The following is a 22,594-nucleotide window of genomic DNA, read 5'->3' as shown; positions in this document are numbered from 1 at the left end:
ATGCATTATCAAAAAACAGAGATGGGAGGAGATTCAAAGCTGGGAAACTGGGTACATGAATCAAAACATTTTAGCGTTTCCCAATTTATTCCAATAATTTACCTCTAAATATCTGAATGTGTATTTTTGTAGAGTGTAGAGTGTGCGACACTTGTACAACATGTAAAGGAGCAAACATAAATAGAGAGAGAAAGGTTAAAGGGGAAAAGCAGTCAGACTTCACCTTTAGTGGGTATTTCCAGGTAAACATCTGGGGTTATCGCCCCCTTCAGGGACAGGCTTGTAACTACTCCACATTCTAGTGGATCACAATATAGAAACTAATATGGTCGTTGGTCACATAGCAACAGCATAAGCCCTCAGTGTACTGGGTCTGCCCTCTTATTCCTTCCTCTCTCTATCTCATCATAATAGTACAGACATGGAACACTTCTGTATGGGTTCATTTCAGTAGAAGTCAATCTGAATGTGGTTTACAGAAGACTGTCAGCCCTATGGAGATTTTGTTAGAAAGTGTTACATAATAAGAAATGTATAGAAACATTCAAGCATTGTTTCAACTCAGAAATACAGAAAGTAAAATGAATATGTACTTAAATCAAGTTATATTTCAAAGCAATATAATGATGAGGTGAATCATCACTTTTTATTTGATATATGAGAATAATTATAAAACACAACATACCTTCTCCATTTTAAGTTCCATAGTGGAACACTCATCTGACTACTATAACAACTACTGAAACCATTTTACAAAATACATGTTGAAAATGTATATCTGCTGTAAAAGTTTATTTTATTTTTTTACAAAATACTTAGACAGTATTTGAAAACGAATATAAGTCAAAAGTTTGTGGAGTTTAAAGGTAGATTCAGCGATTTGACATAGATGTAGAAAGTAAACCGCATAGTGGTTCAATTTCCACAACAACTAAGAACGTTGAAGCATGAGACTCAACTTCCCTGTTTTGGTCCTGTGACTTCCAGACTGTGAACGTGAAGTGAACCCGTGCATATGTGCAGATACTGTCTGTGGCTGTGTGAGAATGAAGTCTTGCATCTCGCTCATCTCAATATCTGCAGTGATACTCTTGGCAACGTAATTTCGCTGAGTCTACCCTTTATATAAAAATAAGTGTTAAAGCTGCATTATGTAAATATACATTTTTAATAACAAACTATAGCTACGTGTTCTATCTTAACTGTTATAGTAGGTCGACCAACCAGGTATAAACGCATCTTTAGTATTTAAAATTAGAATAAAAAACAGAAAAGATTCATGTACTGTATATATCCACCTGTATGTAAAAAGCATGATGGTATTTCAAATACAACATATTTAAAAAACTACAACAAATTTGACTTTTAATTTAAAAAAAACACTACACTCTTGTTTAATTAGCAAACTGAAATAAAGACAGATAAGTGTAATATAAAAAAAATCTACATCAATCAACAATAACAAAGGAAAGCTTACAAGCCACCAAAAGCTGAAATCGTTAACTTACAAAATCATAATATTCAGCATTTGTGAAATTCCATTTAGTGATATTAAACTCAGTAAACACAATCATATATCAATGGTAAAAACTTAACAATCATAAAAGTGGTTGTTCAGCTTACAATTCGTACTGTAATGATCACACTGATGATTCGTTCTGTTCGATGACATCATCACATGGTATCTGGTCTTGAGGAGATTTGACTGTTGAACACAAACATGCAGGAATATAATGGATGGAAAGTATCACTAGAGACTGCTCTTTCAAATGTACACAGCTATAAAATGTAAACAATCAGAGAGCATGACAAAAAGAAAGAGATTATCCAGCTGGATAAACTGGTTGTAAATACACTGAAATAATGTTCTCACCTCGAGCCCTGCAGCATTTCACTGTCAGCACAATGGACACCAGTAGAAAAGGAGACACCACCAGTAGACCACACAGCAGCCTGGTCAGAGAGATGGAGACAACGGAACCTGGAGGGACTAGAAAAACACATGTTTTACCTACAATACACCTGAACACACACACACACACACACACACACACACACACACACACACACACACACACACACACACACACACACACACACACACACACACACACACACACACACACACACACACACACACACACACACACACACACCTCTCACTGTCACCCAGCTCTCTGGTGATTCTCCTTCACCAGATTTACACTTATAGAATCCTTCATCTGACTTGGATACTGCAGGGATGGTCATCTCTCCTGTGGTCTCATTCTTGATGACTGTTCCATCTTTGTAGAAATCAGTCTTGGGTTTAGGATTTGTTCCCTGATGTCTAAATGTACAGGTCAGAGTCACAGAGTCTCCTTCAGTCACAGGAAGGACAGGCCTCTCCAGGATCACATCACCAGCTGTGTAACATAATATATAAATAATACTGTAAATCTGGAGTCATCACTCACAATACATCAACATCTTTTAAGCTTGTACATTTTTACATTGACATTTTAGTCACTTAGCAGATGATCTTGTCCAGAGTGACTTACAGTTAGTTAGATAGTTAGGTGGGACAACCACATATCTCAGTCTTAGTAAGTAAATTTTTCTTCAATAAAGTATCAACCAGAAAGTCAGTGCTAGGCGGCGGTAAAAGTCAAGAGTGACTGTTAGTTCTGTGTTTTTAGGGTGGGTGGATATTTTATGAGATGCAATCATTCAGTTACAGAACTGAAAATCATATCATACATACATGTAAAAGAAACACTGTGATGTTGTACAACAGATGCTCCATGCACTGTGAATGTTGTACAACAGATGCTACACACACTGTGAATGTTGAAAAACAGATGCAAAATGCACTGTGAATGTTGTACAACAGATGCTCCATGCACTGTGAATGTTGTACAACAGACGCTCCATGCACTGTGAATGTTGTACAACAGATGCTCCACACACTGTGAATGTTGTACAACAGATGCACCATGCACTGTGAATGTTGTACAACAGATGCTCCACACACTGTGAATGTTGTACAACAGATGCTCCACACACTGTGAATGTTGTACAACAGATGATCCACACACTGTGAATGTTGTACAACAGATGCTCCACACACTGTGAATGTTGTACAACAGATGCTCCACACACTGTGAATGTTGTACAACAGATGATCCACACACTGTGAATGTTGTACAACAGATGCACCATGCACTGTGAATGTTTGTTCAACAGATGCTCCACACACTGTGATGTTGACAGTATTACTGTACTCTCCAGACTCACACAATAGCATTAATTTATCATAAAACTGTTTTAGACTCACCAGTAATGTTTATCTGGACTGGGTCACTGTACAGAGTGTAGTAGACTGGGTCTCCTCTCCCAGCTCTGCACCAGTACTGTCCTCCATCAGAGACACTGACCCTGCTGAGTGTGTAGGAGTATCCAGAGGTTGTGGTTACTGGTGTAGAGTCTGGTCTGTGTCTGTACCAGTAAAACTTCCATCCAGGAGACTCAACAGTACAGCTCAGTGTCACACTGTCTCCTGTGAATATGTTCTCTTTGTCTGAGGTCAGTGTGGTCTTTGGCTGATAATCTGTGGGTATTTCAATAGGTTTGAATGGTAAGATAACAACAACAGCAACTAAAAGACTCACTATTCATAGTAACAGAGACATCATCACTGATGGCTGAAGATGTGGGTCTGGATCTTCTCTCTCCCTGACACCAGTAGAGACCCTGGTCAGATTCAGTAACTCTACTGATGGATGAAGATGTGGGTCTGGATCTTCTCTCTCCCTGACACCAGTAGAGACCCTGGTCAGACTCAGTAACTCTACTGATGGCTGAAGATGTGGGTGTGGATCTTCTCTCTCCCTGACACCAGTAGAGACCCTGGTCAGACTCAGTAACTCTACTGATGGATGAAGATGTGGGTCTGGATCTTCTCTCTCCCTGACACCAGTAGAGACCCTGGTCAGACTCAGTAACTCTACTGATGGATGAAGATGTGGGTCTGGATCTTCTCTCTCCCTGACACCAGTAGAGACCCTGGTCAGACTCAGTAACTCTACTGATGGATGAAGATGTGGGTGTGGATCTTCTCTCTCCCTGACACCAGTAGAGACCCTGGTCAGACTCAGTAACTCTACTGATGGATGAAGATGTGGGTCTGGATCTTCTCTCTCCCTGACACCAGTAGAGACCCTGGTCAGATTCAGTAACTCTACTGATGGATGAAGATGTGGGTCTGGATCTTCTCTCTCCCTGACACCAGTAGAGACCCTGGTCAGATTCAGTAACTCTACTGATGGATGAAGATGTGGGTCTGGATCTTCTCTCTCCCTGACACCAGTAGAGACCCTGGTCAGACTCAGTAACTCTACTGATGGTGGATCTGGTATTATGGTATTTATACTGGGACAAGCTAATCTCACTGTTGTCTTTGTACCATTTATAGCTCCAGTCACTGTAAGACCCAGCTGAACACGTCAGAGTGACTGTTTCTCCGGTGAACACAGGGTTTCACTGTAGTTTCAGGCAGAGCTGAGAGAAAAGAGCACTGAATATCAAAACATACGGAAACCTTCGAAATTTCCATCAATTTAGCTGTTTTGGAAAGTTCATTATAGGTGTATGTTGAATTTAAAGCTAGAATACTTAGTTGCTACATCCATTTTGTACTTATAAATGAATGATATAATGTATACTCATTCATACCCATTGATTCTTGAAGAAAATAATCTGGTTTTACTCCAATGTTTGTAAACAATGTAAATGTAAACAGACAATGTAAAGCCTCAAAACTTTGTTAAAACTATAATTCATTTATGGGTTGTTCTACAGAAGTGGTGCACTTTTGGGGGTTTATATTTTTTTTCTAAGTTGTATCCTATTTTTCCCAACTTTCAACACACGTCTTCCAGCATCTGTCAGATAGATATATATACTTCTCACACACTTTGTTTCTATTGTATACCTGAATTCCTTACCACCACACTAAACGGGTCACTACAGAAACATAGTGAAATATAAGCAGTAAAGGGAGCACCACACATTGTAGTGATCATTCTGATTAACCTATTACAGATTCATCTTAGAAAATGTATTTGCATAACAAATTAACTAAATAGTAAAAACATGATGTTTAACCAATTTTCAAAACCTTTAAATTGAATTTACAGAAATATAATCTCTATTGTTCTCTGTAAAATGTTCAATGTTGATTGTATGAATGTGGAACATGTTGATTGATTTAATTACTCATGCATCTAATTCATTATGTTGTTAAATGTTTAGTTATCACTTTTCCTTTCATTATTTTGGCAAAATAGCAGGTGTTTTCGTGTAAGTTTTTAAAAATAGAGATAAATAGAGAACGCTAGATGGAAAAAAACTCATTTTACTTTAAACATTGCCATTGACGTCTTCCACCATTAAAAAGTAGTCAACTGGGTGGGGATTCCTATGGTTTGGGAGTGATCAGCCAATGATCAAAGAATATTGTCTTCCTCCAATTGGGTTGCCTCATAGAGAAAGATAGAGGACTCTAGTGCCCAAAAGCATGTTTCTGCATGGGCAACACTATTGAGGACTTTCACAATTTTTAAGTATTCAACTGGGTTGGACTTAATATGGGTTAAGAAAGGATCACATACTTCCATTCTGGTCATCAAGTGGACAGACAATTAATTATAATTGTGAGTAAACATTCCATAACTGCAGGTAAATTGCCAACCTTGACTTTTCACCATTTCAAACAACATGGTGGCTGTTTGTTTGTTTACCAACTCATAGAAATAGAAGACAATTGACGATTTCGAAATGGACTCAATGAAGCTGCCCATAATTTATTTTATTTTTTCTTTATTTAACTAGGCAAGTCAGTTAAGAACAAATTCTTATTTTTAATGACGGCCTAGGAACAGTGGGTTAACTGTCTGTTCAGGGGCAGAACGATGTCTACCTTGTCAGCTCGGGGGTTTGAACTTGCAACCTTGCGGTTACTAGTCCAACGCTCTAACCACTAGGCTGCCACCCCAATGTGACATACAGGTAGACAATGATGCAATGTCTATCTAAGTCCATGTGTTGCCTATGGTTTGCAAACCAGGTTTTAGACCAGAACGAACATTGGTCCCACTATCCAGAACCAGTGAATTGAGACCATAACAGATCAAGACCAAATGTGTGTGTTCTTGAGTGGTCTCAAGACCAAGACCACTAGATCCTGAGTGGTCTCAAGACCAAGACCACTAGATCCTGAGTGGTCTCAAGACCAAGACCACTAGATCCTGAGTGGTCTCAAGACCAAGACCACTAGATCCTGAGTGGTCTCAAGGCCAAGACAAATAGATCCCAAGCACATTGGGCCCTTTCTGCAATTGTAAGAAGCTCAAGTAAAGTAAACTTGAGTACAGTACAGTACAGTACAGTAGAGTAGAGAACAGTAGAATACAGTAAAGTAGAGCACAATAGAGAATGGTACAGTTCAGTAGAACACAGTACAATACATTCAAGTATTGTACAGTAGAGTAGGGTACAGTTCAGTAGAGCACAGCACAACAGAGTAGTGTACAGTTCAGTAGAGCACAGCACAACAGAGTAGGGTACAGTTTAGAAGAGCACAGTACAATACATTCAAGTAGAGTACAGTAGAGTACAGTTCAGTAGAGCACAGTACAACAGAGTAGGGCAGAGTTCAGCAGAAAACAGTACAACAGAGTAGTGTACAGTTCAGTAGAAAACAGTACAACACGGTCAACTAGAGTACAATAGAGTAGGGTACAGTTCAGCAGAAAACAGTACAATAGAGTAGGCTACAATTCAGCAGACAACAGTACAACAGAGTAGAGCAGTAGAGCACAGTACAGTAGAGTAGGGTACAGTACAGTATAGTACAGTAGAGTAGGGTACAGTTCAGTATAGTACAGTAGAGTAGGGTACAGTTCAGTAGAGTACAATAGAGTATTGTACAGTAGTATATGGTAGTAGTAGTGTTTTGCTCAAATATATGTCAATGTTTGGGGTCTTGGATAGTTGGAGCCTAGGCTATACATCTCAATACTCTACACTTTTTCATGAAGTGTGCACTTGTCCGCTACCCACATTGTGGTCCTCTGTAACACAGTTGGTAGAGCATGACACATGCAACATTAACATATAGATAACTTGCAGACTTGTTTACGTGTTGCTGTTCGTTTTGTGCGTTTTGTTGCCAACCTTACTTTGCTACCTGACAACTTTACGTTTTTTACTTTTTAATTACCGTTTATATTTTTGTTTTTTCCCTCACTCAACTTTTTATTCTTTTTCTCTCCGGACGCTTTATCTGGACGTAGTTCGTCAGGACCTCCAACAGCCGAAGCTAAGTAGTAACATTAACATGATGCCTTCTAATTGCAGTCGCTGTACATACAAGAGAACGATCGCCTTACGGCGAAAATAGCTGTGCTACAAGCCCAGCTTCAGACGCAATCGTTAGGCAAGGGTAATTTCAGTGTGGGAAAGGATGAAACAGCGTCTGTGCCACCAGTAAGTACAGATAGTGACGTTAGTATAAATCCCCTCCCCTCGCACGGTTCCCACAGTCGGACAACTTTCTCATGGCTTCTGGAGGGAAATGCTGTAGGAATGCTCAACCGGTGTCGCTCATTCAGCCGGCAGAAACTTTCAACAGGTTTTCCCCATTAAGCAGCGAGTCGGAGTCTGAGGCCGAGCCTTCTTTTGTCTCTACTCCTCCCGTTACGGGGTCTGAGACGCTGAAGCTTCCCACCATTAGCTCTGACAAATTGAAAACCCTAGTCATTGGCGACTCCATTACCCGCAGTATTAGACTTAAAACGAATCATCCAGCGATCATACATTGTTTACCAGGGGGCAGGGCTACCGACGTAAAGGCTAATCTGAAGATGGTGCTGGCTAAAGCTAAAACTGGCGAGTGTAGAGAGTATAGAGATATTGTTATCCACGTCGGCACCAACGATGTTTGTATGAAACAGTCAGAGGTCACCAAGTGCAACATAGCTTCAGCTTGTAAATCAGCTAGAAAGATGTGTTGGCATCGAATAATTGCCCTCGCTAGAAGCCTGTGTTTCAGACATAAGGAAGTGGATGGCTGCAAACGTTCTACTTTTGAACTCGAACAAAACAGTTTCTAGGTCCCAAGAAACAAAGAGATCTTCTGTTGAATCTGACAATTAATTTTAATGGTTGTACAGTCGTCTCAAATAAAACTGTGAAGGACCTCGGCGTTACTCTGGACCATGATCTCTCTTTTGACGAACATATCAAGACTGTTTCAAGGACAGCTTTTTAATGGTTGTACAGTCGTCTCAAATAAAACTGTGAAGGACCTCGGCGTTACTCTGGACCATGATCTCTCTTTTGACGAACATATCAAGACTGTTTCAAGGACAGCTTTTTTCCATCTAGGTAACATTGCAAAAATCAGAAACTTTCTGTCCAAAAACGATGCAGAAAAATGTATCCATGCTTTTGTTACTTCTAGGTTAAACTACTGCAATGCTCTACTTTCTGGTTACCCGGATAAAGCACTAAATAATACGGCTGCTAGAATCCTGACTAGAACCCAAAAATGTGATCATATTACTCCAGTGCTAGCCTCCCTACACTGGCTACCTGTCACGGCAAGGGCTGATTTCAAGGTTTTACTGCTAACCTACAAAGCATAACATGGGCTTGCTCCTACCTATCTCTCTGATTTGGTCCTGTCGTACATACCTACAAGTACGCTACGGTCACAAGACGCAGGCCACCTAATTGTCCCTAGAATTTCTAAGCAAACAGCTGGAGGCAGGGCTTTCTCCTATAGAGTTCCATTTTTATGGAATGGTCTGCCTACCCATGTGAGAGACGCAACCTCGGTCTCAACCTTTAAGTCTTTACTGAAGACTCATCTCTTCAGTGGGTCATATGATTGAGTGTAGTCTGGCCCAGGAGTGTGAAGGTGAACGGAAAGGCTCTGGAGCAACGAACCGCCCTTGCTGTCTCTGCCTGGCCGGTTCCCCTCTTTCCACTGGGATTCTCTGCCTCTAACCCTATTACAGGGGCTGAGTCACTGGCTTAATGGTGCTCTTTCATGCCGTCCCTAGGAGGGGAGCGTCACTTGAGTGGGTTGAGTCACTGATGTGATCTTCCTGTCTGGGTTGGCGCCCCCCCTTGGGTTGTGCCGTGGCGGAGATCTTTGTGGGCTATACTCGGCCTTGTCTCAGGATGGTAAGTTGGGGGTTGAAGATATCTCTCTAGTGGTGTGGGGGCTGTGCTTTGGCAAAGTGGGTGGGGTTATATCCTTCCTGTTTGGCCCTGTCCGGGGGTATCATCGGATGGGGCCACAGTGTCTCCTGACCCTCCTGTCTCAGCCTCCAGTATTTATGCTGCAGTAGTTTATGTGTCGGGGGCTAGAGTCAGTTTGTTATATCTGGAGTACTTCTCCTGTCTTACCGGTGTCCTGTGTGAATTTAAGTATGCTGTCTCTAATTCTCTCTCTCTCGTCGGAGTGCATGCTGGGAGTGAGTCGTTAAGCAGGAGTGATTGTGAGAGCGAATGGAATTTCTTTTCACTCTATCGGGTTTTGGTATGTATATATATATATATATATATATATTGATTAGTTTAGTTGTTTTAATGGTATCTTGTTTAACTATCATTAAGCACATATAGGGGTGGTGGGATCTTTGAGGTTGGTTTTTCGCGAGGGCACAACCAGCAGGTGGGGCTGGTTGCAATGGCCACTCGCGGAAGTGTAGAGTTTGAAAAACTGAGTCGGAGGTATGGAGTAAAGATTCCTGCTGCGGCTGGGTGTTCAGTGGAAGAATGTAGCTTGGCTGTGGGTGCTATCATTGGGTATGATAGCATCAAATCAGCCTCAAGGATGAATAGCGCTGTAGTGTAGTATTCTTAGATTCAATTGAAAAGGTGAATAAGATAGTTGAGAGAGGTGTTGTGTTGCGGGAGACACAGACGCCGGTATTTCCGCTTATGAATCCGGCGAAGAAAGTTATGCTTTCTAACGTGCCACCATTTGTTAGAGATGAAGTGTTAGAGCGAGAGTTATCTCGCCATGGTCAAATCGTATCTACAATAAAGAAGGTTCTTTTTGGATGCAAATCTCCGTTGTTGAAACATGTCGTGTCTCATAGGAGACAAGTGCATATGATTTTAAAAAAGGAAGGAGATGAACTGAATTTAGCGTTTAGTTTTAAGATTGATGGATTTGATTATGTCTTCTATGCATCTACTGAATCAATGAAATGTTTTGGATGTGGAAGAGAGGGGCATTTGGTGCGTAGTTGTCCAGAGAATGAGCGCGCTGAGCCTGGTAGTAGCTTTAGTGCGGGTGCAATTAACGCACCACCGCGAAGGGATGAAAATACTACAGGGTGCAGGGGAAGAGAGAAGGTGGGCAGATGTGGTTGGAAAAGTAGGAGAGGAAGGCATTGTGGATAAGGGGGCAATTGTGGTAGATCAGAACAAAGAGGGAGAGGAAACAGTAGGTGAGATTGCGACTGCCGTCGCTGAGGTGGTGCTGGAAAATGAAATTGGAGGTCAAGAGGAGATTGAAATAACGGAAAAGGAAGCGGATGTTTTCAAAATACCGAGGAGTAAAAGGAAGAATTTAAGGGGTGGTGAAGGGTCTAATTCTAAGAGAAAGGTAGAGATGGATAAATCAGTTGAAGATGAACAGGTTGTAGAGATGGAGTTTTCTTCTGGGGAGGATAGCGGGAGTGAATCATCTGACGCGTCACAACAATATAGTGAGATAGATGGGGTGGAAGGGATCGAGAAGATACGTCAATTTCTGAAGTTGACAAAAGGGAAGAAATATATGCAGGATTACAATGTAACTGATTTTTTCCCTGAACGTGAATTGTTTATTGAATCAGCAAAGTTTCTGATGTCAAAAATTACAGGGGGAGGTTTGAAAAGCCCTGAAATTGCTAGACTCAAGAAAGTGGTCACGAGAGTGATAAGTGATGTAAATTCTAAAGAAAATGAAAGAGTTCAGTTGCAGTTTTAACTCTGTAAAGAGATGTGGTGGCTGTATCTTCCTCTGTATTTTTTTTTTAATCCATGAGCAGTTTTAAGATCTCTTCTTTAAACGTAAATGGGGCAAGAGATGTTAAAAAAAGAGCCATGGTGTATGAGTTAATGAGGGGAAAGGGAAGTGACATAATTTTTCTACAAGAAACGCATAGTAATTTGGAAAATGAAGTTATGTGGCAACAGGAGTGGGGGGGGGGGGGGGCAGTGGTGTGTAGTCATAAAAACTCAAAAAGTGGGGGTGTGGTTATATTGTTCTCAAAAGGGTTTTTGCCTTTGTCATATGAGGTTGAAGAGGTAGTTGAGGGGAGGTTATTAAAAGTTAGAGCAAGGTATGAAAACATCAATATGTGTCTGATAAATGTATATGCCCCAGTGGTGACAGTTGAGAGAGTATGTTTTTTAGAGACATTATCAAATACCATTGAGAAATGTAACAAAGAAGATTATTTGTTTATTGCTGGGGATTTTAACTGCACAGTTAGCGATTTAGATAGAAATCACCAAGAACCTCATATAGCCTCAAGGACGTTTTTAAAACGCCTTATTGTAACAAATGAACTGTGTGATATTTGGCGGAGTCAACATGGAGGAATAAGGCAGTATACCTGGGCGCATGTGAGAGAGAACATCATCTCTATGGCCAGGTTAGATAGGTTTTATGTTTTTGAGCATCAATCTCAGGTCTGTAAATCAAGTGTGATAACCCCAGTGGGATTTTCTGATCATTGTTTAATAACAGAGGTGGTGTTCATTAACGATGTAAAACCTAAAAGCGCATACTGGCATTTTAATATAACTTTATTGAGTGATGCTCACTTCAGGAACTGTTTCAGGTTTTTTTGGGAGAGGTGGAGGTCTCAAAAGGCCAGTTTTGTATCCCTTCAACAATGGTGGGATATAGGGAAAATCCAGATTTAACAATTTTGTAATCAATACACGAGGAATGTCACCAAGGATATCACCAGATCAATGAAAGCCCTAGAGATTGAAATAGTGGAACTCATGACGTTGGTTGAGACCACAGGAGATCGAGGCCATACTCAGGCCCTCAAGAGGAGAAAAGCTGCATTGGCAGACCTGCTGGGTATCAGAGCACAGGGGGCACTGGTGAGAAGTAAGTTTCAGGGAATATCTGAAATGGATGCCTCATCCAAATTTTTCTTTGGTTTAGAGAAAAAGAATGGACAAAGAAAAATTATTCATTGTCTCAAATCAGCTGTTGGACAAGAGCTCACTAGCCCTAGTGAAATTAGAAAGAGGGCAGTAGAGTTCTATGCTGAGCTCTACAAGTGTGAGTACAAAGAGGACAAAACAGTGACACAGCAGTTCTTTGATGGGCTCCCAAAGGTGACTGCAGAAGCTCAGGTTGAGCTTGAGCAACCATTGTCTTTGCAGGATTTATACACTGCATTAAAAGGCATGGAAAATGGAAGGGCACCAGGCATTGATGGGCTTCCCGTTGACTTTTTTTAAGTCTTTTTGGGCTATGTTGGGAGAGGATTGGTTAGAAGTAGCTAATGATAGTTTAACCGGAGGGTCATTACCAATAAGCTGCAGAAGGGCTGTCCTCACCCTACTGCCCAAAAAGGGTGACCCAAGGGAGGTGAAGAACTGGAGGCCGGTGGCTTTATTGTGCACTGATTATAAGATATTGTCAAAGGCTTTGTCCAACAGGCTGAGGGAGGTGATGGGGCAAATCATACATACGGATCAGTCCTACTGTGTTCCTGGCAGGCAGATAGGGGATAACATTTCTCTGATTCGTGATTTTTTGGACGTCTCTAAGGCTATTGGGTTGGATGTTGGTCTAATTTCAATTGATCAGGAAAAGGCATTTGACCGAGTTGAACATCAATATTTATGGCACACGTTTGAGGCGTTTGGGTTCAGCTCTGGTTTTATTGCCATGATGAAGGTGATATATGGTGACATTGAAAGTGTATTGAAAGTTAACGGTGGTTTGAGTGCTCCTTTTAAAGTGTGTAGAGGTATTAGGCAGGGATGTTCTATGTCAGGGATGTTATATGCCATTGCTATAGAACCACTACTAAATAGCATTAGAAGTCGCATTGCAGGGGATATTCCTCCTATTCGTCTTTCAGCCTATGCTGATGATGTAGTTGTGCTAGTGAAAAATCAAGCGGAGGTGGATAGCTTGAGTCTAATGGTTGATCGTTTTAGGGGAATATCCTCTGCAAAGGTAAATTGGGAAAAGAGTTGTGCTTTACAGATTGGAGAATGGTCTGGAGGGATCATGCCTTTGCCAGGGGGGCTAGAATGGTGTAAGGGAGGTTTTAAGTATCTTGGAGTGTACCTAGGAAATGAGGGGACTATGGAAAACAATTGGAGTGGGGTGGTTGAAATGGTGGAAGGGAGGATGAGGAGATGGCGTTGGTTATTATCTCGTATGTCATATAGGGGGCACACTATTATAGTTAACAATGTGATTGCCTCTGCACTGTGGCATCGGTTGTCAGTTTTAGAACCACCATCTGGCCATCTGGCTAAGATACAGGCAATTATTGTGGATTTCTTTTGGGATAAATATCACTGGGTTCCACAAAGTGTTTTGTATTTGTCAAAAGAGGAGGGGGGACAAGGTCTTGTACATCTTGCTAGTAGGGCTGCTGCTTTCCGGTTTCAGTTTATTCAAAGGTTGCTTTATGGACCGGAAAATGTGGTGTGGAGAGGGGTGGCAGGTCTTATATTACAGCGGGTTGGAGGATTAGGTTTAAAGAAGGCTTTGTTTCTGGTTGATAGTAGTCAGATTTCTAGGGAGGGAGTACCTCCGTTTTACAGAGGCCTTCTCAGAGTGTGGAGCATAATGAAGGTGTCCAGACGAACTTCAGCGGAGTCAGTGGATTGGCTGTTGGAGGAACCTCTGGTGTATGGGGCAAGACTGGATTGTACAACTGCAGCTGTTCCACATTTCTCCAAGATTCTGGTGAAGGGGAAAATCATCACCTTAAGACAGTTAATGGCCATGGCTGGGCCCGCCTTAATGGATGGAAGACGGGTGGCAGAACATTTGGGGATGAGGTCGGAAAGGATTGTCGGACAAATGCTGGGGAGCTGTAGGAAGGCTCTGTCAGCGGAAGAATGGGGTATGCTTAGTAGCCACAAGAAGAATGTGCAAGATGAAGACGTCTCATTTCCAAAACTAGGGATTACACCAAATATCCCAGAGTCAGAAAGAAAGGCGTTATTGCTGGATTTGAGAGGGTTGGAGGAGGTGGGTTTGGATGAGGTGAATGGGAAGGAATTGTATAGGGGGTGTGTCAAGGTGTTGAATAAAGATACATTGAAAAATAGAAAAGACACTCCATGGAGGGTAAAATTGGGCATTGATGACAAGGTAAAGCCAGCATGGAGAGCACTGTACAAGCCACCGTTACAAAAGGGTACTGGTGATATGCAATGGAGGGTTTTACATGGCATCATTGCAGTTAATGCTTTTGTATCTGTTATTAACTCAGATGTTAGAGATGGATGTCCTTTTTGTAATATAAGAGAAACCATTTTTCACTGTTTTATGGAGTGTGAGAGGATAAAACCTCTATTGGAAATGCTGGAATCTTTGTTTAAAGCTGTAGGGGAGTTTTTCAATAACACTGTGTTTATTTTGGGGTTTCAATATAGTAAACAACAGAAAAGAAAATGTCAAATGTTAAATTTTATTTTGGGACAAGCTAAGATGTCAATTTTTCTGAGTAGGAAACATAAGATAGAAACGGGATATGGGCAGGATGTAAGATGTGTTTTTAAAGGATTAGTGAAAGCAAGAATAAAAGTAGATTTTGAGTTATTTTCAGCTGTAAAAGATCTCCTATTATTTGAGGAGAAGTGGGCCTACGAAGGAGCGCTTTGTTTTGTAGAGGAGGGGAAATTATTTTTTGCTGATGAAAGAAGTTGAATGTATATGTTATGTATTTATTTTTGTTTAGGAATTACATTTGTTGTTTCATTTCTGAAAAGGCAGTGTGTCATTATTTATGTTAACACTTGAGTAAAAAATAAAGGTTTTATAAAAACTCAAACTCTCTTTCTTTCTCTCTCTCGGAGGACCTGAGCCCTAGGACCATGCCTCAGGACTACCTGGCATGATGACTCCTTGCTGTCCCCAGTCCACCTGGCCGTGCTGCTGCTCCAGCTTCAACTGTTCTGCCTGCGGCTATGGAATCCTGACCTGTTCACCGGACGTGCTACCTGTCCCAGACCTCTTATTTGACCATGCTGGTAATTTATGAACATTTGAACATCTTGGCCATGTTCTGTTATAATCTCCACCCGGCACAGCCAGAAGAGGACTGGCCACCCCTCATAGCCTGGTTCCTCTCTAGGTTTCATCATATATTTTGGCCTTTCTGGGGAGTTTTTCCTAGCGAACGTGCTTCAACACCTGCATTGCTTGCTGTTTAGGGTTTTAGGCTGGGTTTCTGTACAGCACTTTGAGATATCAGCTGATGTACGAAGGGCTATATCAATACATTTGATTTGATTTGATATCCTCAATGGTGCTGCCCGTGTTGTAACAGACATCATAAATGCACAGATACAAAGATGAAACCTCTATACAAATGCTTTCCTTTATGTTTAAACATGAAGTTTAGGAGTCAGTGTTTGGGACAGATTCCTCTCAATAGAAATACAGTCTGTGTATCAACAAATACTTTGTCCTAAAATAATTTAACAACGTGTTTGTTATTGCTTTGGAGTTTGGAGACTTCACAGAACAACACTGTCCCATCACTGTCCCAATACTTTAACTAAGAATTCTGACACAATATAAATAGTGTCCATCTTTATGACAAAAACACAAAGTAACTCACCTTTTACAGTGAGAGTGACAGGATCACTTGGTGGTGAAGATGTGGGTCTAGACACTCTGTTCCCTTCACACCTGTACTGACCAGCCTGACCAGTCAGAGTGATGGGGATGGTGATATCTATGACTTTACTGGTCTCATCAGGAAGGTGTTGGTTGTTTTTGTACCAGTAGTACCTCCAGTCTGTGTAGCCTGGTATGACACACTGCAGACTGACTGTCTCTCCAGAGTAGAGGAGACCCTGAGGAGAGACACTCACTGAGGCCACAGGCAGAGCTGTAGAAAGACACATGAAGTTAGTTGATTCATACATAGAATCTGCTCTATCATGATTAAATGTAGTTAGTTGATTCATACATAGAATCTGCTCCATCATGATTAAATGTAGTTAGTTGATTCATACATAGAATCTGCTCTATCATGGATAAATGTAGTAAGTTGTTTCATACATAGAATCTGATCTATAATGATTAAATGTAGTTAGAGCACCAATCTTACAGGCAGGTACAGTACAGTAGAGTACAGTAGAGTAGGGTACATTACATTAGAGGACAGTAGAGTATGGTACAGTACAGTAGATTACAGTAGAGTAGGGTACAGTACAGTTGAGTACAGTAGAGTATTGTACAGTACAGTAGAGTACAATAGAGTAGGGTACAGTACAGTAGAGTACAGTAGAGTAGGGTACATTACATTAGAGGACAGTAGAGTATGGTACAGTACAGTAGATTACAGTAGAGTAGGGTACAGTACAGTAGAGTACAGTAGAGTAGGGTACATTACATTAGAGGACAGTAGAGTAGGTTACAGTACAGTTGAGTACAGTAGAGTAGAGTACAGTACAGTTGAGTACAGTAGAGTATTGTACAGTACAGTAGAATACAGTAGAGTAGGGTACAGTACAGTTGAGTACAGTAGAGTATTGTACAGTACAGTAGAGTATAGTAGTCATGTTTTGATCAAATAGATGGCAATGTTTGGGGTCTTGGAGGGTTGAAACCTCCCAGTTCGCTATACATCTCAATACTCTACACTTTTTCCTGAATTGTGCACTTGTCCACTACCCACATGGTAGTCCTCTGGGACAGTTCAGTAGAGTACAGTACAATAGAGTAGGGTACAGTACAGTAGAGTACAGTCGAGTACAGTAGAGTACAGTAGAGCAGGGGACAGTAAAGTAGAGTACAGCAGAGTAGGGTACAGTACAGTAGAGTACTGTCGAGTACAGTAGAGCAGGGGACAGTACAGTAGAGTACAGTAGAGTAGGGTACAGTACAGTAGAGTACAGTAGAGTAGGGTACAGTTCAGTAGAGTACAGTAGAGTAGGGTACAGTTCAGTAGAGTAGGGTACAGTAGAGTAGGGTACAGTAGAGTAGGGTACAGTTCAGTAGGGTACAGTTCAGTAGAGTACAGCACAATAGAGTAGGGTACAGTACAGTAGAGTACAGTCGAGTACCGTAGAGTACAGTAGCGCAGGGGACAGTAAAGTAGAGTACAGCAGAGTAGGGTACAGTACAGTAGAGTACTGTCAAGTACAGTAGAGCAGGGGACTGTACAGTAGAGTACAGTAGAGTAGGGTACAGTTCAGTAGGGTACAGTTCAGTAGAGTACAGTAGAGTAGGGTACAGTTCAGTAGAGTTCAGTAGAGTAGGGTACAGTTCAGTAGAGTAGGGTACAGTTCAGTAGAGTAGGGTACAGTAGAGTAGGGTACAGTACAATAGAGTAGGGTACAGTACAATAGAGTAGGGTACAGTTCAGTAGAGTAGGGTACAGTACAATAGAGTAGTGTACAGTACAGTAGAGTACAGTGGAGTAGGGTACAGTACAGAAGAGAAGTGTGTAGTAGTAGTAGTGTTTTGGTCAAATGTATGTCAATGTTTGGGGTCTTGGAGGGTTGGAACCCCCCTGTTGTCTATTCATCTCAATACTCTACTCTTTTTCCTGAAGTGTCCACTACCCACATGGTCGTCCTCTGTAACTCAGTTGGTTGATTATGGCACATGCAACATTAACATGTAGATGTTCTGCTTGTGTTGTAACAGACACCATAATGGCACAGATACAAAGATGAAACCTCTATAAAAATGTTTTCCTTTATGTTCAAACATGAAGTTTAGGAGTCAGTGTTTGGGACAGACTCCTCTCAATAGAAATAGGTGTATAAACAATGACTCTGTACTATACTAAATTAACATGTTTGTTATTGCTTAACAGAACAACAGAACATGTTTCACTGTCCCAATCATTTTAGAGCTCATTGTAACTAAGAATTCTGGCACACAGACCATGATTGACTCAATATAAATAGTCAACAACATCAACAAAGCACAACAAAGTAACTCACCTTTTACAGTGAGAGTGACAGGATCACTTGGTGGTGAAGATGTGGGTCTAGACACTCTGTTCCCTTCACACCTGTACTGACCAGCCTGACCAGTCAGAGTGATGGGGATGGTGATATCTATGACTTTACTGGTCTCATCAGGAAGGTGTTGGTTGTTTTTGTACCAGTAGTACCTCCAGTCTGTGTAGCCTGGTATGACACACTGCAGACTGACTGTCTCTCCAGAGTAGAGGAGACCCTGAGGAGAGACACTCACTGAGGCCACAGGCAGAGCTGTGGAAAAACACAAACATTAAGGCAAATGCAGTTCATGTTCCAATATTTTCAAAATATGATCACCATATTTCTTTAATTGTGAGAAGAAAAAAAAAAGATTATATTTTTGTTACATAACGAAGAATACTGACACGCAGACCATGATTGACTCAATATACCCTGAGTGCACAAAACATTAAGGACACCTTCCTTATATGGAGTTGCACCCCCCACCCATTTTTCCCCCAGAACAGCCTCATATTGTTGGGGCATGGACTCTACAAGGATCCGAAAGCATTCCACAGGGATACTGGACCATGGTGACTCCAATAATTCCCACAGTTGTGTCAAGTTGGCTGGATGTTTTTTGGGTGGTGGAACATTCTAGATATACAGGGGAAAATGTTGAGTGTGAAAAACCCAGCAACGTTGCAGTTCTTGACACAAACCGGTGCACCTGGCACCTACTACCATACCCCGTTCAAAGGCACTTAAGTCTTTTGTCTTGACCATTCACCTTCTGAATGTCACACATACACAAACCATGACTCAATTGTCTCAAGGCTTAAAAATCATTTTTTAATAACGTTCTCCTCCCCTTCATCTACACAGATTGAAGTGGATTTAACAAGTGACATCAATAAGGGATCATAGGTCTCAGCTGTTTAGTCTATGTCATGAAAAGATCAGTGTTCTTAATGTTTTGTGCACTCAGTATAAATAGTGTCCATCTGTTTGACAAAGAAAAACACACACAACGTAGTTACTCACCATTCAGGGTGATAGTGACAGGATCACTGATGATTGATGATATGGATCTGGACTGGATCTCTCCCTGACACCAGTAGAGACCCTGGTCAGACTCAGCAGCTCTAATGATGGTGTGAGTGTCTCCTGTGATAGTGTGTCTGACAGACTGGGATACTACATTATCATTCCTGTCTTTGTACCACTTATAGCTCCAGATACTGTCAGACCCAACTGAACACATCAGAGTAACTGTCTCTCCAGGGAACACCGGGTTTGGCTTCACAGTCAGTGTAGCTTTGGGAAAGGCTGAGGAAACAGAGATTAGACACATACATTGGCTATTTCATATTACACTGATATAGTGATACAAGCAATTGTAGGGAACTTACCAGTGACACTTATGGTGACATAATCCAGACAAAATCAACTTTAAAAATCACAAATAAAGAAATAGGATGAAGCATTAAGAGATGGAGGCTTGATGAAGTGAACAAATATCTACCGTCATCATCTTCAGAGTGTCCAGAGTTGATGTGTGTATTCAGCACTACAACAAAGAAAGTCACATTGCACCAATATTAGCTCTAAATAAAAAACATGCCATATTCATGTTACTGATGTTGCCACATACTTTATCATTCCTGTACTTTATTTTAAAGGTGCAATCTGCAATTTCCACAAAGATTTTAGCCCTTTTAAATGAATAATAGCCATTCATTCTGAAAGAGTATAACTTTTAATTGCCTCATTAGGAAAAAACATGTGATTCCACATCAAATCAAATGTTTTGGAACACTACACATACCAAATCAAATTGTATTTGTCACGAGCACCGAATACAACAGGTTTAGTAGACCTTACAGTGAAATGCTTACTTACAAGCCCTTAACCAAAAATCCAGTTCAAGATAGAGTTAAACAAATATTTAGTCAATAAACTAAAGTAATAAATAGTCAAATTAAAAGAACAGGCACCACACTGCCAGGTCTCTGACCTCCTCCCTATACGCTTTGCCTATTTGATGGTTCGTCTGAGGGCATAGTGAGATTTCTTTAAGGGTCCGGATTAGTGTACCGCTTCATGAAAGCGGCAGCTCTAGCCTTTAGCTCAGTGTGGATGTTCCCTGTAATCCATGTCTTCAGGTTGGGATATGTACGTACGGTCACTGTGGGGACGATGTCGTCGATGCACTTATTGATGAAGATGGTGACTGAGGTGGTATACTCCTCAATGTCATTGGTCATCTGACCACTTCCGTAAGGAGCAAGTCACTGGTACTTCCTGCTTTAGTTTTTGCATGTAAGCAGGAGTCGGGAGGATAGAATTATTGTCAGATTTGTCAAATGGAGGGCGAGGGAGAGCTTTGTATGCATCTCTGTGTATGGAGTAAAGGTGGCCTAGAGTTTTTTTCCTCTGGTTGCACATTCAACATGCTGGTAGAAATCTGGTAAAACTGATTTAAGTTTGCCTGCATTAAAGTCCCCAGGCCACTAGGGGCACTGCTTCTAGATGCACATTGTCTTGTTTGCTTATGTCCTTATACAGCTTGTTGAGTATGGTCTTAGTGCCAACATCGGTTTGTGGTGGTAAATAGATGGCTACGAATGATATAGATGAGAACTCTCTTGGTAGATAGTGTGGTCTACAGATTATCATGAGGTACTCTACCTCAGGTGAGCAAAACCTTGAGACTTCTTTAATATTAGAAATCGTGCACCAGCTGTTATTTACAAACGGACACACACCCCCGCCTCTCGTCTTACCAGATATAGCTTCTCTGTCCTGCCAATCCTAACATATGCATTCCTCTTTTCCAATTGGGTGAGAGCTGTGCACATGGATCTTCACATATGATCACATAACCTTTCACATTTGGAACACTTCACATTTGATGATATTTTATATGACGTTTCAGATGTGGATATTTTTAACATTACATTTCACAGGTGATGCCCTAAAATTTGCTGTTAGGATGTTCCCGGAACGTCACAGTCACAGTGTTTTCAACTTTCATGTGACTCACTTTGACATGATTACATTGTGATTGTTTATTTATACTATAATTATTATTCTAGATATCCACTTGACCAAGAAAGAGAAAGTAACTTAACTAAATGACTACCGACCCATTGCACTCAATTCCATCATTATGAAATACTTTGAGGGGCTTGTCAAAGACTACATCACATGCTCCCTCCCCGACACACACGATCCTCTCCATTTCCCCTACTGCCCCTGACAGATCCACGGACAACACAATCGCCATTTCACTGCAAGCAGCCCTCACCCACCCGGACAAGAGGATTGCATATCTGAGGATGCTGTTCATTGACTACAGCTCGACCGTCAATACCATAGTGCCCTCTAAGCTCACCAGAAAACTCACAGACCTGGGACTGAACTCTTCCTTATGCAACTGGGTCCAGGACTTCCTGACGGGCAGCCCTCAGGTGGTGAAGATACGCAACATTACCTCATCCAAACGGATTCTCAACACAGGGGCCCCACAAGGGTGCATCCTCAGTCATCTGCTGTACTCCCTGTATACCCACGACTGCATGGCCTCACACAGTTCCAACTCCATCATCAAGTTCACTGGCGACACAACAGTAGTAGGCCTGATTACCAACAGCGGCGAGACGCCATACACGGAGGAGGTAGGCACTCTGCCGGTGTAGTGCCAGGTAAACACCCACTCCCTCACCTTCAGCAAAATAAAGGAGCTGATTGCGGACCTCAGGAGGAACCAGATTGGACACGCCCCCATCCTCATCAATGGGGTTGCCGTGGAGATGGTCAAAACCTCAAAGTTCCTTGGTGTACATATGTTAGAGGAGCTGAAATGGTCAAACCACACAGACACCAAGGTGAGGAGGGCTCGACAGCAACTCTTTTGCCTCAGGAGGCTGATGAAATTCGGCCTTTTCCCAAGGGGCCTCACAGTATTCTACAGGAGCACCATCAAGAGCATACTGTCGGGCTGCATTACAGCCTAGTATGTTAACTGCATCACAGCCTGAAACTGACAATTACCCTGCCCACACCTTAATGGACATTTATACTTTTCATTGTCAAAGTTGTAAATATGTATATATTTTTTTATTTTGTATTATTGTTTCATTTACACCTGAACTGTTGGATCTCAGAGTTTAAGTATTTCACTGTACACTGCAATTACATTTGACCTTATGCATGTGACTAAATCAACAACTAATCTAAATGCAACATGTCCTCACAAGCATTTCGCCACACCCACAATAACATCTGCTAAATATGTGTATGTGACCAATAAAATGTAATTTGATTGAAACTCACAATCTCTTGGTTCATGGCATTCCAATCTTCCACGGCACCGTTTCTG

At 41.4% G+C, this 22,594-nt stretch overlaps 2 protein-coding genes across 2 annotated transcripts in view; both read right to left on the bottom strand.

Annotated features, from left to right (window-relative positions):
* LOC149980799 (basement membrane-specific heparan sulfate proteoglycan core protein-like) overlaps positions 1-19,579 on the bottom strand; it is a 162,250-nt gene extending 142,671 nt beyond the window's left edge. The window contains exon 1 of the mRNA XM_090185681.1: positions 19,255-19,579. Coding sequence (XP_090041807.1) covers positions 19,255-19,564 — 310 coding nt within the window. The 5' untranslated portion in view covers positions 19,565-19,579. The remainder of the gene's footprint in view (positions 1-19,254) is intronic.
* LOC149980800 (uncharacterized) lies at positions 1,349-18,721 on the bottom strand. Its single transcript, XM_090185637.1, is given in 8 exon segments — positions 1,349-1,705; positions 1,874-1,990; positions 2,157-2,405; positions 3,317-3,595; positions 3,597-4,511; positions 15,888-16,160; positions 18,229-18,501; positions 18,718-18,721. Coding segments are annotated over 8 exon segments (2,175 nt in total). The 3' UTR covers positions 1,349-1,640.
* Positions 19,580-22,594: the final 3,015 nt, after the last annotated feature.

Source organism: Oncorhynchus mykiss, chromosome 9 (genome assembly GCF_057628025.1).
Source record: "Oncorhynchus mykiss isolate SJ-2025 chromosome 9, ASM5762802v1, whole genome shotgun sequence".
NCBI lineage: Eukaryota > Metazoa > Chordata > Actinopteri > Salmoniformes > Salmonidae > Oncorhynchus > Oncorhynchus mykiss.
The sequence above is the reverse complement of the archived record's forward strand: the minus strand, read 5'-3'. Positions and strand labels throughout refer to the sequence as shown.